The 16658-nt window shown below is 37.1% G+C and overlaps 2 protein-coding genes across 2 annotated transcripts in view; both read right to left on the reverse strand.

Moving 5' to 3' along the window:
- LOC107583868 (E3 SUMO-protein ligase PIAS1-like) overlaps positions 1-1711 on the reverse strand; it is a 22667-nt gene extending 20956 nt beyond the window's left edge. Inside the window, exon 1 of the mRNA XM_016270220.1 lies at positions 1644-1711. Coding sequence (XP_016125706.1) covers positions 1644-1667 — 24 coding nt within the window. The 5' untranslated portion in view covers positions 1668-1711. The remainder of the gene's footprint in view (positions 1-1643) is intronic.
- A 2451-nt stretch (positions 1712-4162) lies between these two features.
- Positions 4163-10352, reverse strand: skor1b (SKI family transcriptional corepressor 1b). The gene is made up of 8 exons (XM_016270261.1): positions 10224-10352; positions 7610-9356; positions 6855-6924; positions 6650-6760; positions 6495-6569; positions 6216-6290; positions 5133-5207; positions 4163-4408 (listed from the first exon to the last, which is right to left on the reverse strand). The coding sequence occupies exons 2-8, from the start codon at positions 9344-9346 to the stop codon at positions 4311-4313; spliced, it is 2241 nt and encodes a 746-aa protein (XP_016125747.1). The 5' UTR covers positions 9347-9356; positions 10224-10352; the 3' UTR covers positions 4163-4310.
- Positions 10353-16658: the final 6306 nt, after the last annotated feature.

The following is a 16658-nucleotide window of genomic DNA, read 5'->3' on the forward strand; positions in this document are numbered from 1 at the left end:
AAGCGCCTCCTGCTGGCAGAGAATGAGTTTGCATTTACAATAAGCCCGTCTCCAGCTAAATTGTTTTGTTTTCTGCAGCGACTCGGAGCACTTTTCATACCCTTTTTTCTGACTGAAGCACATTTGTTTCAATCTATAAGAATAATCAGCCTACACTACCAGTCAAAAGTTTTCGAACAGTAATATTTTTAATGTTTTTTTTAAAGAATTCTCTTCTGCTCACCAAAGCTGCATTTATTTGATCCAAAGTACAGCAAAAACAGTAAAATGTTGAAATATTTTTACTATTTAAAATTGCTTTCTATTTGAATAGATTTTTAAATTTAATTTATTCCTGTGATCATACATAGGTACATTTTCAGCATAATTACTCCAGTCTTCAGTGTCACATGATCCTTCAGAAATCATTCTAATTTGCTGATTATCAATATTTAAAACAGTTGAGTACATTTTTTTTTTCAGGATTCTTTGATGAATAGAAAGATCCAAAGATCAGCATTTATCCGAAATAAAAAGCTTTTGTAACATTATACACTATTCCATTCAGTATAATGTTTATAATTTTTTTGGGAAAGAAATGATAGAAATTAATACTTTTATTTAGCAAGGATACTTAAAATTGATCAAAAGTGATGATAAAGGCATTTATAATGTTACAAAAGATTTCTATTTCAGATAAATAGTGTTCATATCGATATCGGAATTATATAGTATAGACCGAAATGAAGAAATATATCATGATATCAATTTTGGCCATATCGTCCAGCCCTACTCTCCACAAGAACTAACAGTATAGTACAACAACAAACAGCTGACCAAATGGATTTTAATATCACTAGCAATCCAAATCATGAATAAAACACGACAACATTGGTGTAAATCTCAAACAATCCCATCAAGATAAACAACAATGACAGAAGACACATTAAAATGTCTTCACATATTGTCTAAATGCAGGACAACGGATCTCACAGCATCACCAGCTAGACATACACCAGCTTTAAACGAACGTCCTACTAAATCACAGTGAAACTAAAAGAAACAGGCCGTGGTCGATGGCTGCGTCTCAAAATCTAGTGCTGTGTAAACACAAAGACAGCATTTTTGGATGTCACACACTCGATTCAAAGGTTCAAACGTGTCTGTGAAGCACAAAATTCAGTCTTGGTTGTCATATATCTAGGTCATGGGACTGAGCAGTTGTCTGCTTTTATAAATGCATCAGGTTAAGAGAAGTCTGTCAAAGTACCGAGTCTCCAGGCTGTTAGCAGCCTACGCACCACCCGCATGCAGCTTCACACTTACGACTGACTCCTCTGACGATCCATGGACTATTTAATCACTTAATTTAAACGTCAAAAGAACAATTAACAGTATTAATATCTTCAATCAGATGGAAGAGGGCTAGTTTCACACGAGCAGGCAGACAGCTGTGCGGGTTAGCTGGCAGCTAGCTGGATCCATCACAACAATAACAGTGTTCCTTTAACCGGGTTCAAAGCTGCTCATAAAGCGCCTTTAAATCAAATACGGAACGTCGCTTCTTTCAAAAGTCAATCGCAGAAACAGGTCGGACGGAAAACATTGCCGAACAGGTCTTGTATAAAGGCTGTATTGAAAGTAAATTGCGGGTTACACTTTACCTTCAATTCCGCACTCTCCGCCATCTTGTTTCTCTGGCGCAAGCGTGATCAGAGCCTTGGCACGTGACCAATACGTGCGCTTGTTCAAACGTTCAAAAATTAGCGCGCGGATTACGCGATTTCACACTGCTTGAATGGAAACAAAACATGGCATCATTCATCAGCGACAAGATCTCATGCAACGAAACGCTCTCGCTTGTTAGATTAATCATGTTATAAAATTCAGAAATGTGTTGCTGTATTGATTAAACAAAACTTTCTTTCGTTCCAGATAATCACATGCAATTTGCATTCGGTTTTGTCATCTGATCAGCTATGGGAACTCCGAGTCATTTCCACAAATCGGTTCTTTCGAACAGTTCGTTTCATAGAACATGAATAAAAAAAAAACAGTTCGGGGATTATGCCATGTTCTAATTTTGTAATCACGTGCACTTTGTTGCAACGATGATTCATCTTTCAAAGTCAAAACCAAATATAGCATTTACATGAAACAATGCTAAAATCCTTTACATCTTTCGTCTGATTTTGATAGATAAAAATAAAATGCTGATATGTGAGTTGATAACTTACTTCTTATCAAATCGTAAACATCTAGTTTGTAACATTTCTGCTGTTTGGCTATTTGCTATTTGACTTTTTATCCCATCAGTAAAAATAAAAACATTTCTAACGTTACTTCATGTGTGTGTGTGTGAGGTGAATCAAACACTCTGTAAGATCGCTTTTAAGCAGACAAGTTAAAGAACCAAGCGAATTTGATTTTTAGTTTTATACAGCAAGGCTTGTTTGAAAATATTTCAGATTTTTTAAAGAGCGTACTGACCAACAAAACTATTTTATGTCGAGTCTGGTATTACTAACATGATTTGTGTCCACTAGATGGCAGCCTCACACCTTTTATTGTAACTCCGTGCCTTTCCTTTTTCCTGTAGTAAAGTGCAGTCAAACTCATGAGGGCATAAGGATTTAGTATTTTTACGCCGTTTCTTTTTATAATTTGTATTATCATCAAATAGTTTTGGTTTTTCATTGTGTCAGAACAAAGCCATTATGGTGATTATTCTGCACATAATTATTGTGCTTCCATCTGTGCTGTATAATTGCAAAGAATTAAACTGATTAACCAGTGAAGATAGTAATATGTTTATTTTGGGGGAAAACAGCTTGTCCAATAGACAGTAGTTAGAGTCAGAGTTACAGTCTTCCTAACCCTAACCTATTCTACAAGCAGAAGTCAGCAATAGAGATAGCCAATTTAGGCACAACTGCTAAAATCAATTTATGCGGCCTATTAAGATTCTAAAATAGCAAAGTTCTAGAAACCTATACAGCTGACTACATAATAGCAGTAATTATGAAGACAGAACATTTATTTTTACCCAACGTTTCAGGAGTTGATAAGTGGGGTCTCATTATTTGTGATGTTGTCCATGAATACATGTTCTGTGGAAGCTGATGGGCTAAGAGGAAAGAACCAAACAATACCTTCTCATCTTCAAGGTTGTTGTCGTGAACCCGCTGAAACAATACATGGAGATAGAAACTAATGGAGTTGTAAAATCAGTTACAAATGCCAAGAATTAGTGTTAGTGGATACTTGCGCCATTGGCCTTCATGACCCATAGTTGGCCTTTAGATGTAGGGACACCAGTCTCATGCTGCTTATATGTGCATTAAACAAAAAACAAAATTATGATGACTAAAAACGATTTCTTCTTTACAAAAAGTAGTAGTACAGCATAAGGGTATGAATAAGTATCGCAATCATCTTTCAGACGGTAAATATAAACTCAACAAAAATGATTAATTGCATACAGCTTTTGATTATATAATTATAATAGTTAGTAAATATATTCAGCTCAATAAACCAAAAAGGAATGTCTAACAAAGGGGAGAAGATCATAAATTCACTCAGTCAATATGTACATGCTACACTACAGTATGTACAAAACAGCAATTTATATTTTTAACAAATGCTTGGATTTCTGCACTGATCAAAACTGTCATAATGATACAGTCCTTTTCATGGAAATATGTGCAGGAATAGTCAAACTAAGATTTTGATATCAATGTCATGTTGTTCTTTGTGACTTATACAGATGCAAATGTAGTTCATTGTTATGGAAATTGATTAAAATGAAGACAGACTCTCAAACAAGATCATTTAATCCACATTTCAGTTAGGGCTGCCAATTTAAAGTGCTTTACATCAAAAATATACAAATATGCAGATGAGAATAAACAACCAACATGGACATGGAATAAATAAAATATACAAAAACATGAATTATTTTTGCAGCTAATTTAACAAACTATCACGAACAAAAAAGGTATCACAGGATACATAACAAATATCCATTGCACATAGCCACTTAATACCAGTGATTTCTACAGCTGATGATAATATTTTTAAGTGGGACGTCAATTTTTCTTTATAATGCAGTTTTCTAGAACTTTATATAAATTATACAGTACATACAGTGACTCTGAAAACACTCTTTTGCAAATGAAAATGACTTCATTACAGTGTAAGAGCTAAAATACTACAGTACACACTTGCTTATTCCAGGTCTAAAGGTTGACAGTGTTTTGCAGAGGAAAAAAGTTACGTTTTATTTGACACAGCAGTATTTCTAATGAACACATGTCTTCAATAGGTGTCCATCAAGGCGGTAGAAGAGGAGGTTTGAAGGTGCAGGTCCCAGCACAGTGACGCGGAGTCAGCATCTTACACGAGAAATGGTGTAGTGCGTCGTGAGCTTCTGGGAAAAAAGTGAATGAATAATTTAAAACAAAAGCAGCATATGATTATATGTGTTGGGGTACAGAGTGTGAGAAAAAATGTGTTCTAGGACAATAACTGCTATAATATACTGCAGTGTGGCTCAAATGGTTCTAAAATATATAAACCGTCTACAAATTAACAGCTGGCCTGGATTATAAAAAATATTCAAGGTCACACTTCTGAATACCGTCACCGTCATACACGTCCTGGGATACTTCCAAGAGCTTTTTTTTTCCAAGTCCTTTAGTTATCTTGAATGCTAATATTTGCTTGCCTTTGCTAGAATCATTTACCTTTTAACTTCTGCTGAATAGTATAACGTGTCTCTCTCTCATGGTCCAACTCGCTGCACAAAGTGTCTGCGCAGGAGAGACAAAGGATATCTCAGGTCTGGAAGACTAATTTTTTTCCCCTCATCTAAACTGGTTCAGTTTTGTGCATGGGATTTTCTGGCATCCAAGTGTACGTGTAAATACCATCAGATCCCTGTCTATGCAAGTCCCTTATTGCAGCAATGAAAAATGCATAAACCTGATGCTTAGTAGCTTAGTCCTTATTCGTAAGGACTGAACAATCTCATTTGAACTCCAGAAAGGTCCACAAAAGGTCCTAAAAGCATGTCATCAGTTCTGATAGATAGTTTAGTGTATTGTTTTTTATTAAATATAGCCAAATCCTGTCATGTGTAGTTGAACGCATACCTCGAACAATCTGGAGTTGCTGCACCATTTCCTCTCTGTATGAGAGCTCCCTTTTCATTTGGTCTTGAAAACCGTCTAAGAAGAAAATGTGAAGTAAATTAAATATCAAGGCACATTTATGTTTATTACTATATAGAAAATAAAAAATGATATAGTGCTTTGCAAAAATGAATTATTTTGACTGATTTATTAACTGATTTATTCAGTGCTTTAAACTTTAATAAGTTTAAAGCACTGAAACTTAAAATGATTTATATATGACATTATGTTAGAGTATACTTCTTCAAAAATTAACAGAAAAATACGGTTCACAATACGTTTTAAAATTGTGTAGAATCAAGACATTTGAATGTTGTCGTTCTAAGAATCAGTTTTCATCAGCATCTCCAATATTAATTTGTCCCTGTTTAAATCATTGTCATGCTAAACCTTATCATGAGCTACAGTATTTTGTTTCTGTTGAGTGTATTTCATTATTTTCTGTACCATTCATTCTCAATTTAAAAAAAAGAGATGAAAAACCATCCAACTATCTATCCACAGTGTGGAGAGCGTAACATTTAACCAAATGACCACAAAATCTTTTCACTGTGAGGAACGTTGGCAGACTTTTTATGCGGTTCATGTGCCCATGTTATGCAAAACGTATCTTAATCTATTTTTTTCAGCTTTGTTGATTGTTGGATTCTTTGTTGCATGTCTTGTCAGACTCCCTCTTGTTTACACATGACAATATAATTTTTACCTGTGAGTTTTTAGCTATTAATATTTAATTTGAAATAACCAACTATTAAGCAGCATTTTACAGGCAGAGGCAAGTTGTCACGCATTGTATCCATATTTATAAAAGCTAATTATATTCAAACAGTTATTGTTATTTTTTTTCGGCAAGTTTCAGTACTTATAAATAAAAATGTAAAAATATCTTAATATTTCAATTTAGGATGACTTAAATTCAAGCTATTGTAAGTAGGTAACAATTATTATAATAAATTATTATGAATTAATGATCTGATATTTTTGTAAACATTTAGGAAAGCATAAAGAATATATTAGAACGAATTTGAACATATACCAACCTACCTTTTAGATTCTGGAATTCACGCTCCAACTTTTTTCTAAGCTCAACTTGTTCCACAAGTTGTTTCTGCAGTTCCGCTGTTAAATAAATAAAAGCAGCAGCTCAAGCAAATGTTTAAAAATGACTCTTGAACTACAAAATTATCAATGGTTTTATTACCAAAATAAACAGAATTGTTATGCTATTGCTGAAACCCCCATGGAAAACCTCATTTCTAAATGAATTGCAACGTTTTCTTTTCAGCTCTTCTAAATGCAGCATATATTGTTTTGTTTGATTACCTTTGGCCATGTTCTCTATGTTTTTCTCAATTAAGGAGACCCTGCTGCCAGTGTCCTTGCGCACTGATTCCTCATCTGCACACACAACAAATACAGTATGAAGAAAATCCACAGACTAGTGCAGAATATTAGGAGGGCCAGTTAACCGTACGCACCATCATTTGGTTCCTTTAGGCGCTCCTCGTTGATGTTGGTTTGATCCTGATGATTTTTGGGTTCAATCTCTTCCACCGTAGACGAAGGTTCTTCTTCATGCACGTCTTTTACTATATTTATGTTACAAATGCGGTATGATAATAAGGACTTTGTTTTAAAAAAAAATGAAGAAAGAAAAATCCACATGACTGAAAATAGGCCTACCACTCGTCGTTGAACCAAAATTAGATGTGCTCATCTGATGCACATGCTCGTCCCTTTCACGCGCATAGACCTGTAAAATTGAGAAGACAATTATTCGCAGTTATCCCATTTTGCATTTTCTATTAAACTGCGATTAGTAGAATACGAGTGGAACGTCCGCTATTTTGATCTGATTACATTTTTTAAAGAACTAAGATTATGACGAGCCACTCATAACAAATTTCCTGAATTAATCAGTAGGCTAAGTTTTAAAAGCAGCGCGACAATTAGGCTATCTCCACAATCTGGATGCATTCACCTTACTTACTCATTTTAAAACATTAACAATAATTAGCCGAAATATATAAATTAGATTAAACTAAAAACGCACTTTATAAAATAAAAAATCAATCGAAAGGATTTACTTATAGTTGAAGGGAAGAAAAAGAAAAACATTAAATGCATTGCCGTTTTTTACTATAACGGGCAACTTTATATAGAATAAAAACGCACTTTATAAAATAAAAAATCAATCGAAAGGATTTACTTATAGTTAGTTGAAGGGAAGAAAAAGAAAAACATTAAATGCATTGCCGTTTTTTACTATAACGGGCAACTTTATATAGATATTTATAATTTCAAATAATAAGGAATAATAAATATAATAGTGAAAAATTTCATGAAAAGCAAGCCGTTTAGTAGGCTACCTAACCCTGCTTTTTAAAATGAGAAAAGAATCTTATATAAAATCACTCATGGTCCCGTTAGTTACTCACTTCAAAGCGCGTCGTGTGTTTATTGCCCTGGCTCTCCAAATCAGACGACCGCGTTTCACTTGAATTCGTCGTGTGTAGGTCACTCAGGGTGTGCATTTGGCTATTATCTTGGTCTTGACCTTTAACCCCATCACTCTGCGCTACGGTCAAACCGTGAGGACTCCGCGGGTCATCCACAGACAGCTGCAAACACTCCTCGTCCTCGTGCACTTTATGTGACTCAACATCCACATCCGGATCGTCCACGCTGTCCACGTCCGGAGACACCGATCTATAACTAGAGCTTTCACTCAAGAAATCTGGTGACATATAACCAGATCGAGGACCAGAATAGGGACCCCTGTTTCCGTATAGTTTTGCGATGCTCTCAGCATCTTTAACAACCGGCCTGAATGCAGATATGTAGCTTATTTTTCTTGGGGTGGCTGGCATCCCTTCTATCGACCTGCTCTCATCCCCAGATTTATCCTCCTCGTTTCGGGTAGACTGAGTGCTGGAACAGCGTTCATTATCAAGTAGGCTGTCTTTAGGGGTGCTCGTGCTTCGGTCACTTTGCTCTGACACGTCTAGCTCACCATGTCTGGTGCACAACACGTCAGATGGAGGTTTAGGTTGGGCATGGTGGTATGTTGGCATGGCCAAGGTGCCTGTTGTAGGCCAAAACATCGGAAAGGAGGGATAGGCACTGTCTTTAGCGCTCGGCCAGAAAACACCTGACAGGTTTGTTTTGTTTGGCTCTCCCATCACCACACCGTCATCCTTCTTTTGACACAAACCAAACGCCGGGAAACCGTATGGATGTGGAAAGAGCGGTGGTGGAATTTTCTGTAACATCCCAAAACTCTTACTGGGCACCGGAATAACGGGGTAACTGCGTATGCTGCTCGGCATCGTCACGCTCCCCCTGTCATCCTCACATCGGAGAGTTTTGCGGGGCACCTCAGACGGTTCCCCCTGGGTCTGACCTCTCGGTGCTTGCGTACTAAACGAGGACGAACTATCAGACCCACCGACTGGCAGCGTCCTCTTGCGGTTGCCACCGTTAAACATGGCTTTGACGTCTTCCCAGGCATGGGCCACATCGTCCGGTGAGTTTTTATCAGTCAGTTTTAAGTGTCTTCTCCATGAATTGAAGTTTGCTGCGTCGGGTTGCGTGTATTTGGACTCCGGCGTGCGATGAGAGTGAAAGATGAACTTGTTTGGGGAGAAATACATGTTGCAGAACGAACACTTAATGCACTTCGCTCTCGAGCTGTTGTATCTGGCTGGGATGAAACTGCCCCGGCTGCCCCACGCGCATTCGTGCGATACGTCAAAAGCGAAATTTTCTGGTAATTTCGGCGGGTTCTGGGCACCCAGGAACGACTTGCAGAGCCTCTCGGCCTCTCGCTTTGTAATCATCCCGCAGCGTCTCGAGGAAATAGGCATAGCCCCCGCGCGCCTGAGAATCTCCAGCTGGACCGGAGTGCACTGCACACAAGTGATGCCCAGGGCCACGCGCCGGTTGTGGATTTCGTTATAGCTGTAGCTCTTCAGGAGAGTGTTGGATATTTGAGCTAGGCAAAGTCTCTCTTGACCGTCTATGACTAGTGAAACGATCGGTATTCCGTATAAAGAGGTCTTGCTGACTTGGTTCGGCTTGAGCGTTGGGCCAGAGTAAGACTGCAAGTCTTGTTTAGAGTTCGGCGAACAGCTGGGGTCTCTTCCAGCCGGCAGCTGATTTGGGATAGATTCCATTCCTGGAAATCTGCGAAGATGGATACAAGGAATATTTTTAAAGGACTGGTTTACAAACTGAAAAAAACAAACAAACGACGTATTATTGCCTTATTTCACAGATTTATAAAAAGATCAAATGTATAGTAGTAGTAGTAGTAGTAGTAATAATAATAACAATAACAATGAGAAGAAGCAGAAGAAGAACCTTACACCATGGTTACATAAAACACATTTCTGTCTAAAGATCGTTGTAAATATACCGAGATGGTCGTCTTTGTGGTATTAACGTCTACGAAACTCGACTTAGTCCATTTGAATTTGTTTACAATACAACTTTACTCTTTGTGTTGAACAAAAGACAGTTTAGAAAAAGCAAACAAGTCTTGTGTCAACACCAGGGATTATTAAGGAAAAAGAGGAAGGGAATGATTCCTTGAGCCTTGCCAAAGAGCTTAACAAAGGTGTAAGAAGCTTTAAGCCTATTTAATTGTAATAACAAAAGATGAGCTTTACATCTTTGGTCTGTTGATAAACCAAATGAAGTAGAATTATTTTTCTAAATTTTTTCTTTTTTCTATTTAAATAAAACTTAAAATGCGCGTCAAGTACAATTGATTTTTATTTAGGCTATCTATAGGCATTGCAAAGAGGCTATATATTTAAATAGATATTTATAGCCCATTTAAATAGATTGTAGGCTACATATTTATAGCCCGTGTTTTAATACGCATGTAGCTTATTTATAGTGTTCAAAACAAAGCCGTACGCTTCTGGACAAACTGTGGATAAAGATTCAAACAGTGTTTGGTTATTATCGCAGCTCCTCGCGATAATTGTTTGCCTCTGAACAGTTAAAGAAACAAGAATTTACACCGCAAACATAAACAAATCTCACCTTTTTCAGAAGAATGCGAAGTGCCTTTTATCTGTGGAGGAAAACGCGTATTGGAAACCTTCGAGTCCTTTGGATAAATGCGCTCTATCTGTCCTCTATTAGAGCGTTCTGGTAATCAGACGCCTTGGAATCCCGCCGATCTGATACAAAATGTCCACGAGCGCTTATTTAGCGGTTTTTCTCTTAGGCCTATTAGAGCGCGTGGACTTTCACCATACTCGGCTCTCGCGCGACTAGTGTTGAGGTGCGCGCGGAGGGTGACCACATGCTAGTGCGGACCTCAACGACACAACCACTGAAGACATTCCACAGCGCTCATGTGACAGCTAAACTAATGGCGAGGCACTCCCACTTAGCGCCAGCATATTTACATTAACTATTTGCCTTCGGGACCAATGGGGACGACAGTCAGTGCTGTCATCGAGGCCTGGAGACGTTTAAAGTTCACCACCTGATCTTTTAACACATGAAAGTGATTGCTTGTCTGCCAGTGTGTGCGGGGGCGTTCGTGGCATTTAGGAAGACTTTAGATTTGCCAACCTAGTAGTAGTAGCAGCCTAAACTAAATGCTGTAGTCCTATAGGCTATACGAAAAGATTAGTTTAATATGAAATACCACTTTCCGAGTTTGATCGTGCATGGGAATTAGGCTGGTGTGTGTTATTGTATGTTTTTAATACAATACAATGTTTTCTGTAGCATAACGGTGAATAGCCTATGTTATGTTGCAGGCTTTTTAGATCGCACCAAAACCTAATAAATACGAATAGCAAAAACTTACAAATAAAAAGAAATAAAAAGAAAATGATACAAAATTAAAAAGGAGGAGTCATCTGATTAAGTCTCTTGGACCAAACCTAATGTTTACAAAACGAAAGGAAGAAGTGATCTAGGCCAAGTCGTTTAGGGAACCGATTATGATGTTAAGTATATTTACAAACCAGTCAACGACCACCGTCACACTACTACGAGCTCGTGCACGAATGTCAACGTCTGACTGGACCACTGTCAAAACCTAAATTAATAAACGAAATACATTCACTCAGACATCATGCACGTACCAAAGAAAAGAAAAGTTCTAACTAAAACTGATTATTTATTTTGTGCACAACTTATTTATTTTGTTTTGAAAGGGAACGTTTTATGGAAATCATAAGAAACTGCATAAATTAAAAGAGTGCATAAGTAAAAACGGAAAAAGGGAATGGCCTCGAGCCTTTTCATCTATATTCAGTGTCTGTTTAAAAATAAACTAGTGTTATTGAAACTGCATGGTGCCGGGGGATTTATAGGCTAAGCAAAGATTGTCTCCGGGGGCTATTTGGATCGGTGTGGGTTAGGGGTGTGCTCTTGCCCGCACATGTTTTAGTTCCCACGGGTTAGTTTAACTTTTAGGAGCAATCATTCTTATGAAGACTAAGCGTAATTTACAACGTTACGCTTTAAATTCAGCTTAAAAGCCGTGTCTGCATTAAATAGGCTATTTAATATACAACGCAAAATCAAGTGGATTCTATCTTAAATGGAATATGGGATGTAGGAACAATAATTAATAATAATATTAATAATAAAAAAAAGGATTTCAATAAAATAGCCTAATAAACCCATATATTATGGCTACAAAACTGAATTCGGTGTTGGTTGAGGAGAGACCCCCCCCCCCCCCCCACGTGATTGTAAAGCGCTCTGGGTGTACAACAATACACAATAAAGCGCTATATAAATGCATCATTCATTCATTCATATCCTATACATGTTTTCGAAGTGATCCCAGAATTTATTCCATGATTAAAGTGTAGAGTGAACGTTATCGGCATTTTCTTGCTTTTATCTTCGCTATGTTTAACTGTTCATGATAGTCTCCAGAATGCTTGTGATGTGAAAACGAGCGCTTTCTGCAATATTGATAGCGGAGGGAGGACCTGGGGAGGGAGTTTGGAGTAATGCGACCCAGCCCAGTGCTATTGACTTTCACAGAGACTTTCCTTTCTTTCTCTAACTAGTAATGTAACCAGTTACTAATTAATTTTGAAATAAATTAATCAGAACAGTAACGTGATTTTAAAAGAAGTAATCAGTAATCAGTAATTTGATTACATTTTCAGATTAACTTGCCCAACACTTTTGAGGAGAGACCCCCACACGATTGTAAAGTGCTTTGGGTGTACAACAATACACAATAAAGCGCTATATAAATGCATCATCCATTCATTCATATCCTATACATGTTTTCGAAGTGATCCCAGAATTTATTCCATGATTAAAGTGTAGAGTGAACGTTATCGGCATTTTCTTGCTTTTATCTTCGCTATGTTTAACTGTTCATGATAGTCTCCAGAATGCTTGTGATGTGAAAACGAGCGCTTTCTGCAATATTAATAGCGGAGGGAGGACCTGGGGAGGGAGTTTGGAGTAATGCGACCCAGCCCAGTGCTATTGACTTTCACAGAGACTTTCTTACTCGCCAACAATAATTACCATTTTGGACTGTAATTATTCACTTCTTTTAAATTATTCAGGGACCAAGCTGAATACCATATTGTTTTTCACAACCATTTTTTTTACTTACCCATCATGGTTAGATTCAGGTAGGCTACGGGAATCCGACACCTCACACGATATTTAATTTAGCCCTTTTGTTGATCGAAATTAGAGACCCCATTCTAGAACAAAAAACACTTAAAAATATGACAGTATACATTGGCTGTTAAACTTATTATTAGCTATTTCAAATGGAAATAACTGAAACGTTCTTAGTTTATTAAATGTAGTCAACCGGATTTTAATCGGTTAATGGACGGGAGATTCGTTTTTCTCTTCCACATTTCTATATAAAAGCTGCAGTCAGTTACAACAGTACAGACAGAGACATACATACATGCATCCTTTTTCGTGATGCATATGCCTATATATATATAAAATAAAGCATTAAACACGCAAATTTGAGTTCCTGTTAAAAATTTCAATCTAAATGACTAAAAAAAGTAGCCTAGGCCTATTTATAAACGTTCTCACATCTTCAGTTTAGTGTTTGAATAAATATAGGCTAGCTACTGTTTATTTTTTACATTTATTTATTTAGCCTATTTATTTATTGTTATTTTTGACTCCAGTTTATATATTTATTTATTTTTTTAACTGAAATCAAAACACACCGATTAAATATAATTCTTTAAAAAAAAAAAACTCATTGCGTTGCTTTGGTGATCTCATCATGAACATAAAAATACTGTCTATGCAATAGCTCGCCTGAACTTAATACTAATGGCGACGGACATTTCTGCAAGACGTTAGGCATAAAGATGATCAATTACGAATGAATTCATTAAATTACCCTTAGGCTAAATATGCACTAATTGTGTTTTAAGAAATTAAACTTTTCAAATGTAGCCTATGATTTTTCGTTTCAAAAGGAGTAGCCTAGGCCTGTTGAAAAAAGTAACAAGACTGACCAAACGCATATTTCAAGCTTAATTACTATTGGACTGCACGTGCTGGCATAGCCTATATCGACAGATTAGAACTATAAGACTCTGTAGAAACCGTGTTGTGTTGTAAAGCGTCAGGGAGGTTCCAGCGACCCCTATTCATTCCTGACAGCTCGTCAAGTTTAATGGTCTTTGAAGAAAGAGCAGGCAAAATGTAACTTTCTTTAAAAGGTTAAATAGGTTTTCTTCAAAACCTATAAATATGAACATTAAATAACGCCTTCCAAATTCGCCTCAGAATGAAGCTTGAGAGTAAACACTATTTCTACAAGGTATCAGCATAAAACCATGACCCCAATAAATGTAATTTTAGGGACAAATCAATCCTCTTCTCCTTTATCGATCCCCACTCGCCACGCCGCGTTTCAACGCCTTTTTTGTTTCACTTCGAAATAGCATTTCGATTAGATCCTTTAAGAGCGGATTGCTCCAAAAGGATCGGTGTGGCCAGAAAATTAAACGGTGACAATTTAATTACTGGACATTGATAAAGGCGTCCCGGTAATAGCTGTGTCTGAGGGCTGGCTCGCTGTGTCAACCCAGGTGGACTGAAAAGTGAAGGCTGTACAGCACAGCACACAATACAAACGAGAAATGGCGCAACAGCTGCACTACAAATGAGCGAATGAAAAGGCTGTGTGCTTTTGAATGGCGAAGCAGTCAGCGAATCACCGGGTTAATTATTTATGATAATTGGATGTTTTAAGTTTACATGTTTCGGCAACATTTCAGTAAGCAAAAATTATAGGCCTATTACAAGCTTTCCAGAGTGTGCTAAATGTACACGCTTCCCGAATAGAATTCGACTTTGCGTTTGGTTATCATAACAACAAACGCTAATCGCTAATTGTGTGAAGGGCTAGCCTATCGACAAAACATAAGCAGGCTGCTGTCATTACTTGGACAAATATCACAAATTTACCCGACTAAAATATATATTCACAAATATATCAAAATAATAATGAAAAGTAGTTTAATTTGAGCATGATTATTGCGTCAAAAAAGATAAAATAATTTATTTGAAAGGTTGACCCCTTAGGGTGATGATACACGGGGCAACTTTTTTGGAGCAATGTTGCTTGGGCACTTTCCCATTGAGGATAGGTAACAAATCTGGATACTTCAGATCAGTCGTGGGCCCTGTGTCTCACCTGGTTGCCCATTGTAAGCAACATTGCCCAAAGTTGCCCTGTGTCTCATAAGCCTTATGTCACTGAATAATTCTCACAATGTACATAGAAGTAAAAGAAAACTATAGAGGAATTTTTAATGCCATGGAATTTTGACTGCTTTGTGCGAAATATACAATGGACTGCATTGTGCTGCTGATAAAGCAGGGTGAGAAACTGAGGAAGATCAGTTTTGATAGATGGCATAAACCATTTTCTTGACACCCATGCTCCTGTATTATTGATATAAGTGCACACACAAATAGGTTTTTATGCTGCTTTTTCTCTGTCCTCCACTGTGTCTATAAGGGTCAAGGTAGGGTCACCTGATGAGGTAGTGAGTCTGCCCATTGTGAGTGGCAGCTACGGTAATTTTACTTGTCAACTCAGAAAATTAGGTACAAAACAAACAAGGCTTTTAAAACGAACTTGTCACTCTTGGTTCCCTTGACACAGGGTCACTGTGCTTAGACTCCACTAGAAGATTTTAAATGGCAGAGACTAAATGAAACAAAAAAACCCTAGGTTAAAGGTGCTGTATGTAGGATTGACACCGAGTGGTTAAGCTAGGCATTGCAGTCCAAATTCAAAATATTGGAGAGGGTTTTTACACAGGGCCACTCCTCCTCAGACTTGATGCACAGGCAGGTTGCCAGATTGACGACATCAACAGGAACGAGCGCACTTGACGATGAATGAAATTGTCTGTGTTTTCCGCCAACTGGCAACCCGGGATGCCGAAATACAATTGGGTAAACCGGCAGTGGGCGGGTTTCACAAACCAAAACAGAGACCCACATTCTGGTCCGGAAGCACATTTTCAAAGGAGAATAACTGACTGTAGCATTATTTTTCAGATAAACAAATATGTTAACTTAGCATGTTTCTTAAGTATCTGCAAACGTATTATGGTATTTTTATGCTTTAGTAGAGTCAAAAACGTACATACAGCACCTTTAATATTATTTATTTGGTTTACCAATTGGTTTGGTTAATCCTTGACATTATCAAAACAGAAATACACAAAAACAAATGAAGTGCAGTCATTCCTATAACAAGGCAAATCACAGTCACATTATGGTTTGTTTATGAACATTAAATCAGACTCATTTTAAAGGGTTAGTTCACCCAAAAATGAAAATTAGCCCATAAATTACTCACCCTCAAGTCATCCTATATGACTTTCTTCTTTCAGACGAATCCAGTCAGAGTTATATTAAAGGGGTCATATGATGCTGCTAAAAAGAACATTATTTTGTGTATTTTGTGTAATGAAATGTCTTTATGCGGTTTAAGGTTAAAAAAACACATTATTTCCCACATATTGTACATTATTGTTTCTCATCTATGCCCTGCCTTTCTGAAACGTGTCGATTTTTACAAAGCTCATCGGTCTGAAAAGCGATATTATTTATTTGGTTTACCAATTGGTTTGGTTAATCCTTGACATTACCAAAACAGAAATACACAAAAACAAATGAATTGCAGTCATTCCTATAACAAGGCAAATCACAGTCACATTATGGTTTGTTTATGAACATTAAATCAGACTAATTTTAAAGGGTTAGTTCACCCAAAAATGAAAATTAGCCCATAAATTACTCACCCTCAAGTCATCCTATATGACTTTCTTCTTTCAGACGAATCCAGTCAGAGTTATATTAAAGGGGTCATGTGATGCTGCTAAAAAACATTATTTTGTGTATTTGGTGTAATGAAATGTGTTTTTAAAAAAACACATTATTTCCCACATATTGTACATTATTGTTTCTCATCTA

Source organism: Sinocyclocheilus grahami, unplaced genomic scaffold, assembly GCF_001515645.1.
Source record: "Sinocyclocheilus grahami isolate Dianchi unplaced genomic scaffold, SAMN03320097.WGS_v1.1 scaffold55.1, whole genome shotgun sequence".
NCBI lineage: Eukaryota > Metazoa > Chordata > Actinopteri > Cypriniformes > Cyprinidae > Sinocyclocheilus > Sinocyclocheilus grahami.

Coding starts and splice junctions, on each gene's coding strand:
- skor1b (XM_016270261.1), bottom strand. CDS start 9,346: ATGGAATCTATCCCAAATCAGCTGCCGGCTGGAAGAGACCCCAGCTGT. Junction 6,570..6,649: donor CCTAAAGGAACCAAATGATG/GTGCGTACGGTT, acceptor TTGTGTGTGCAG/ATGAGGAATCAGTGCGCAAG. Junction 6,291..6,494: donor CATAGAGAACATGGCCAAAG/GTAATCAAACAA, acceptor TTTATTTAACAG/CGGAACTGCAGAAACAACTT.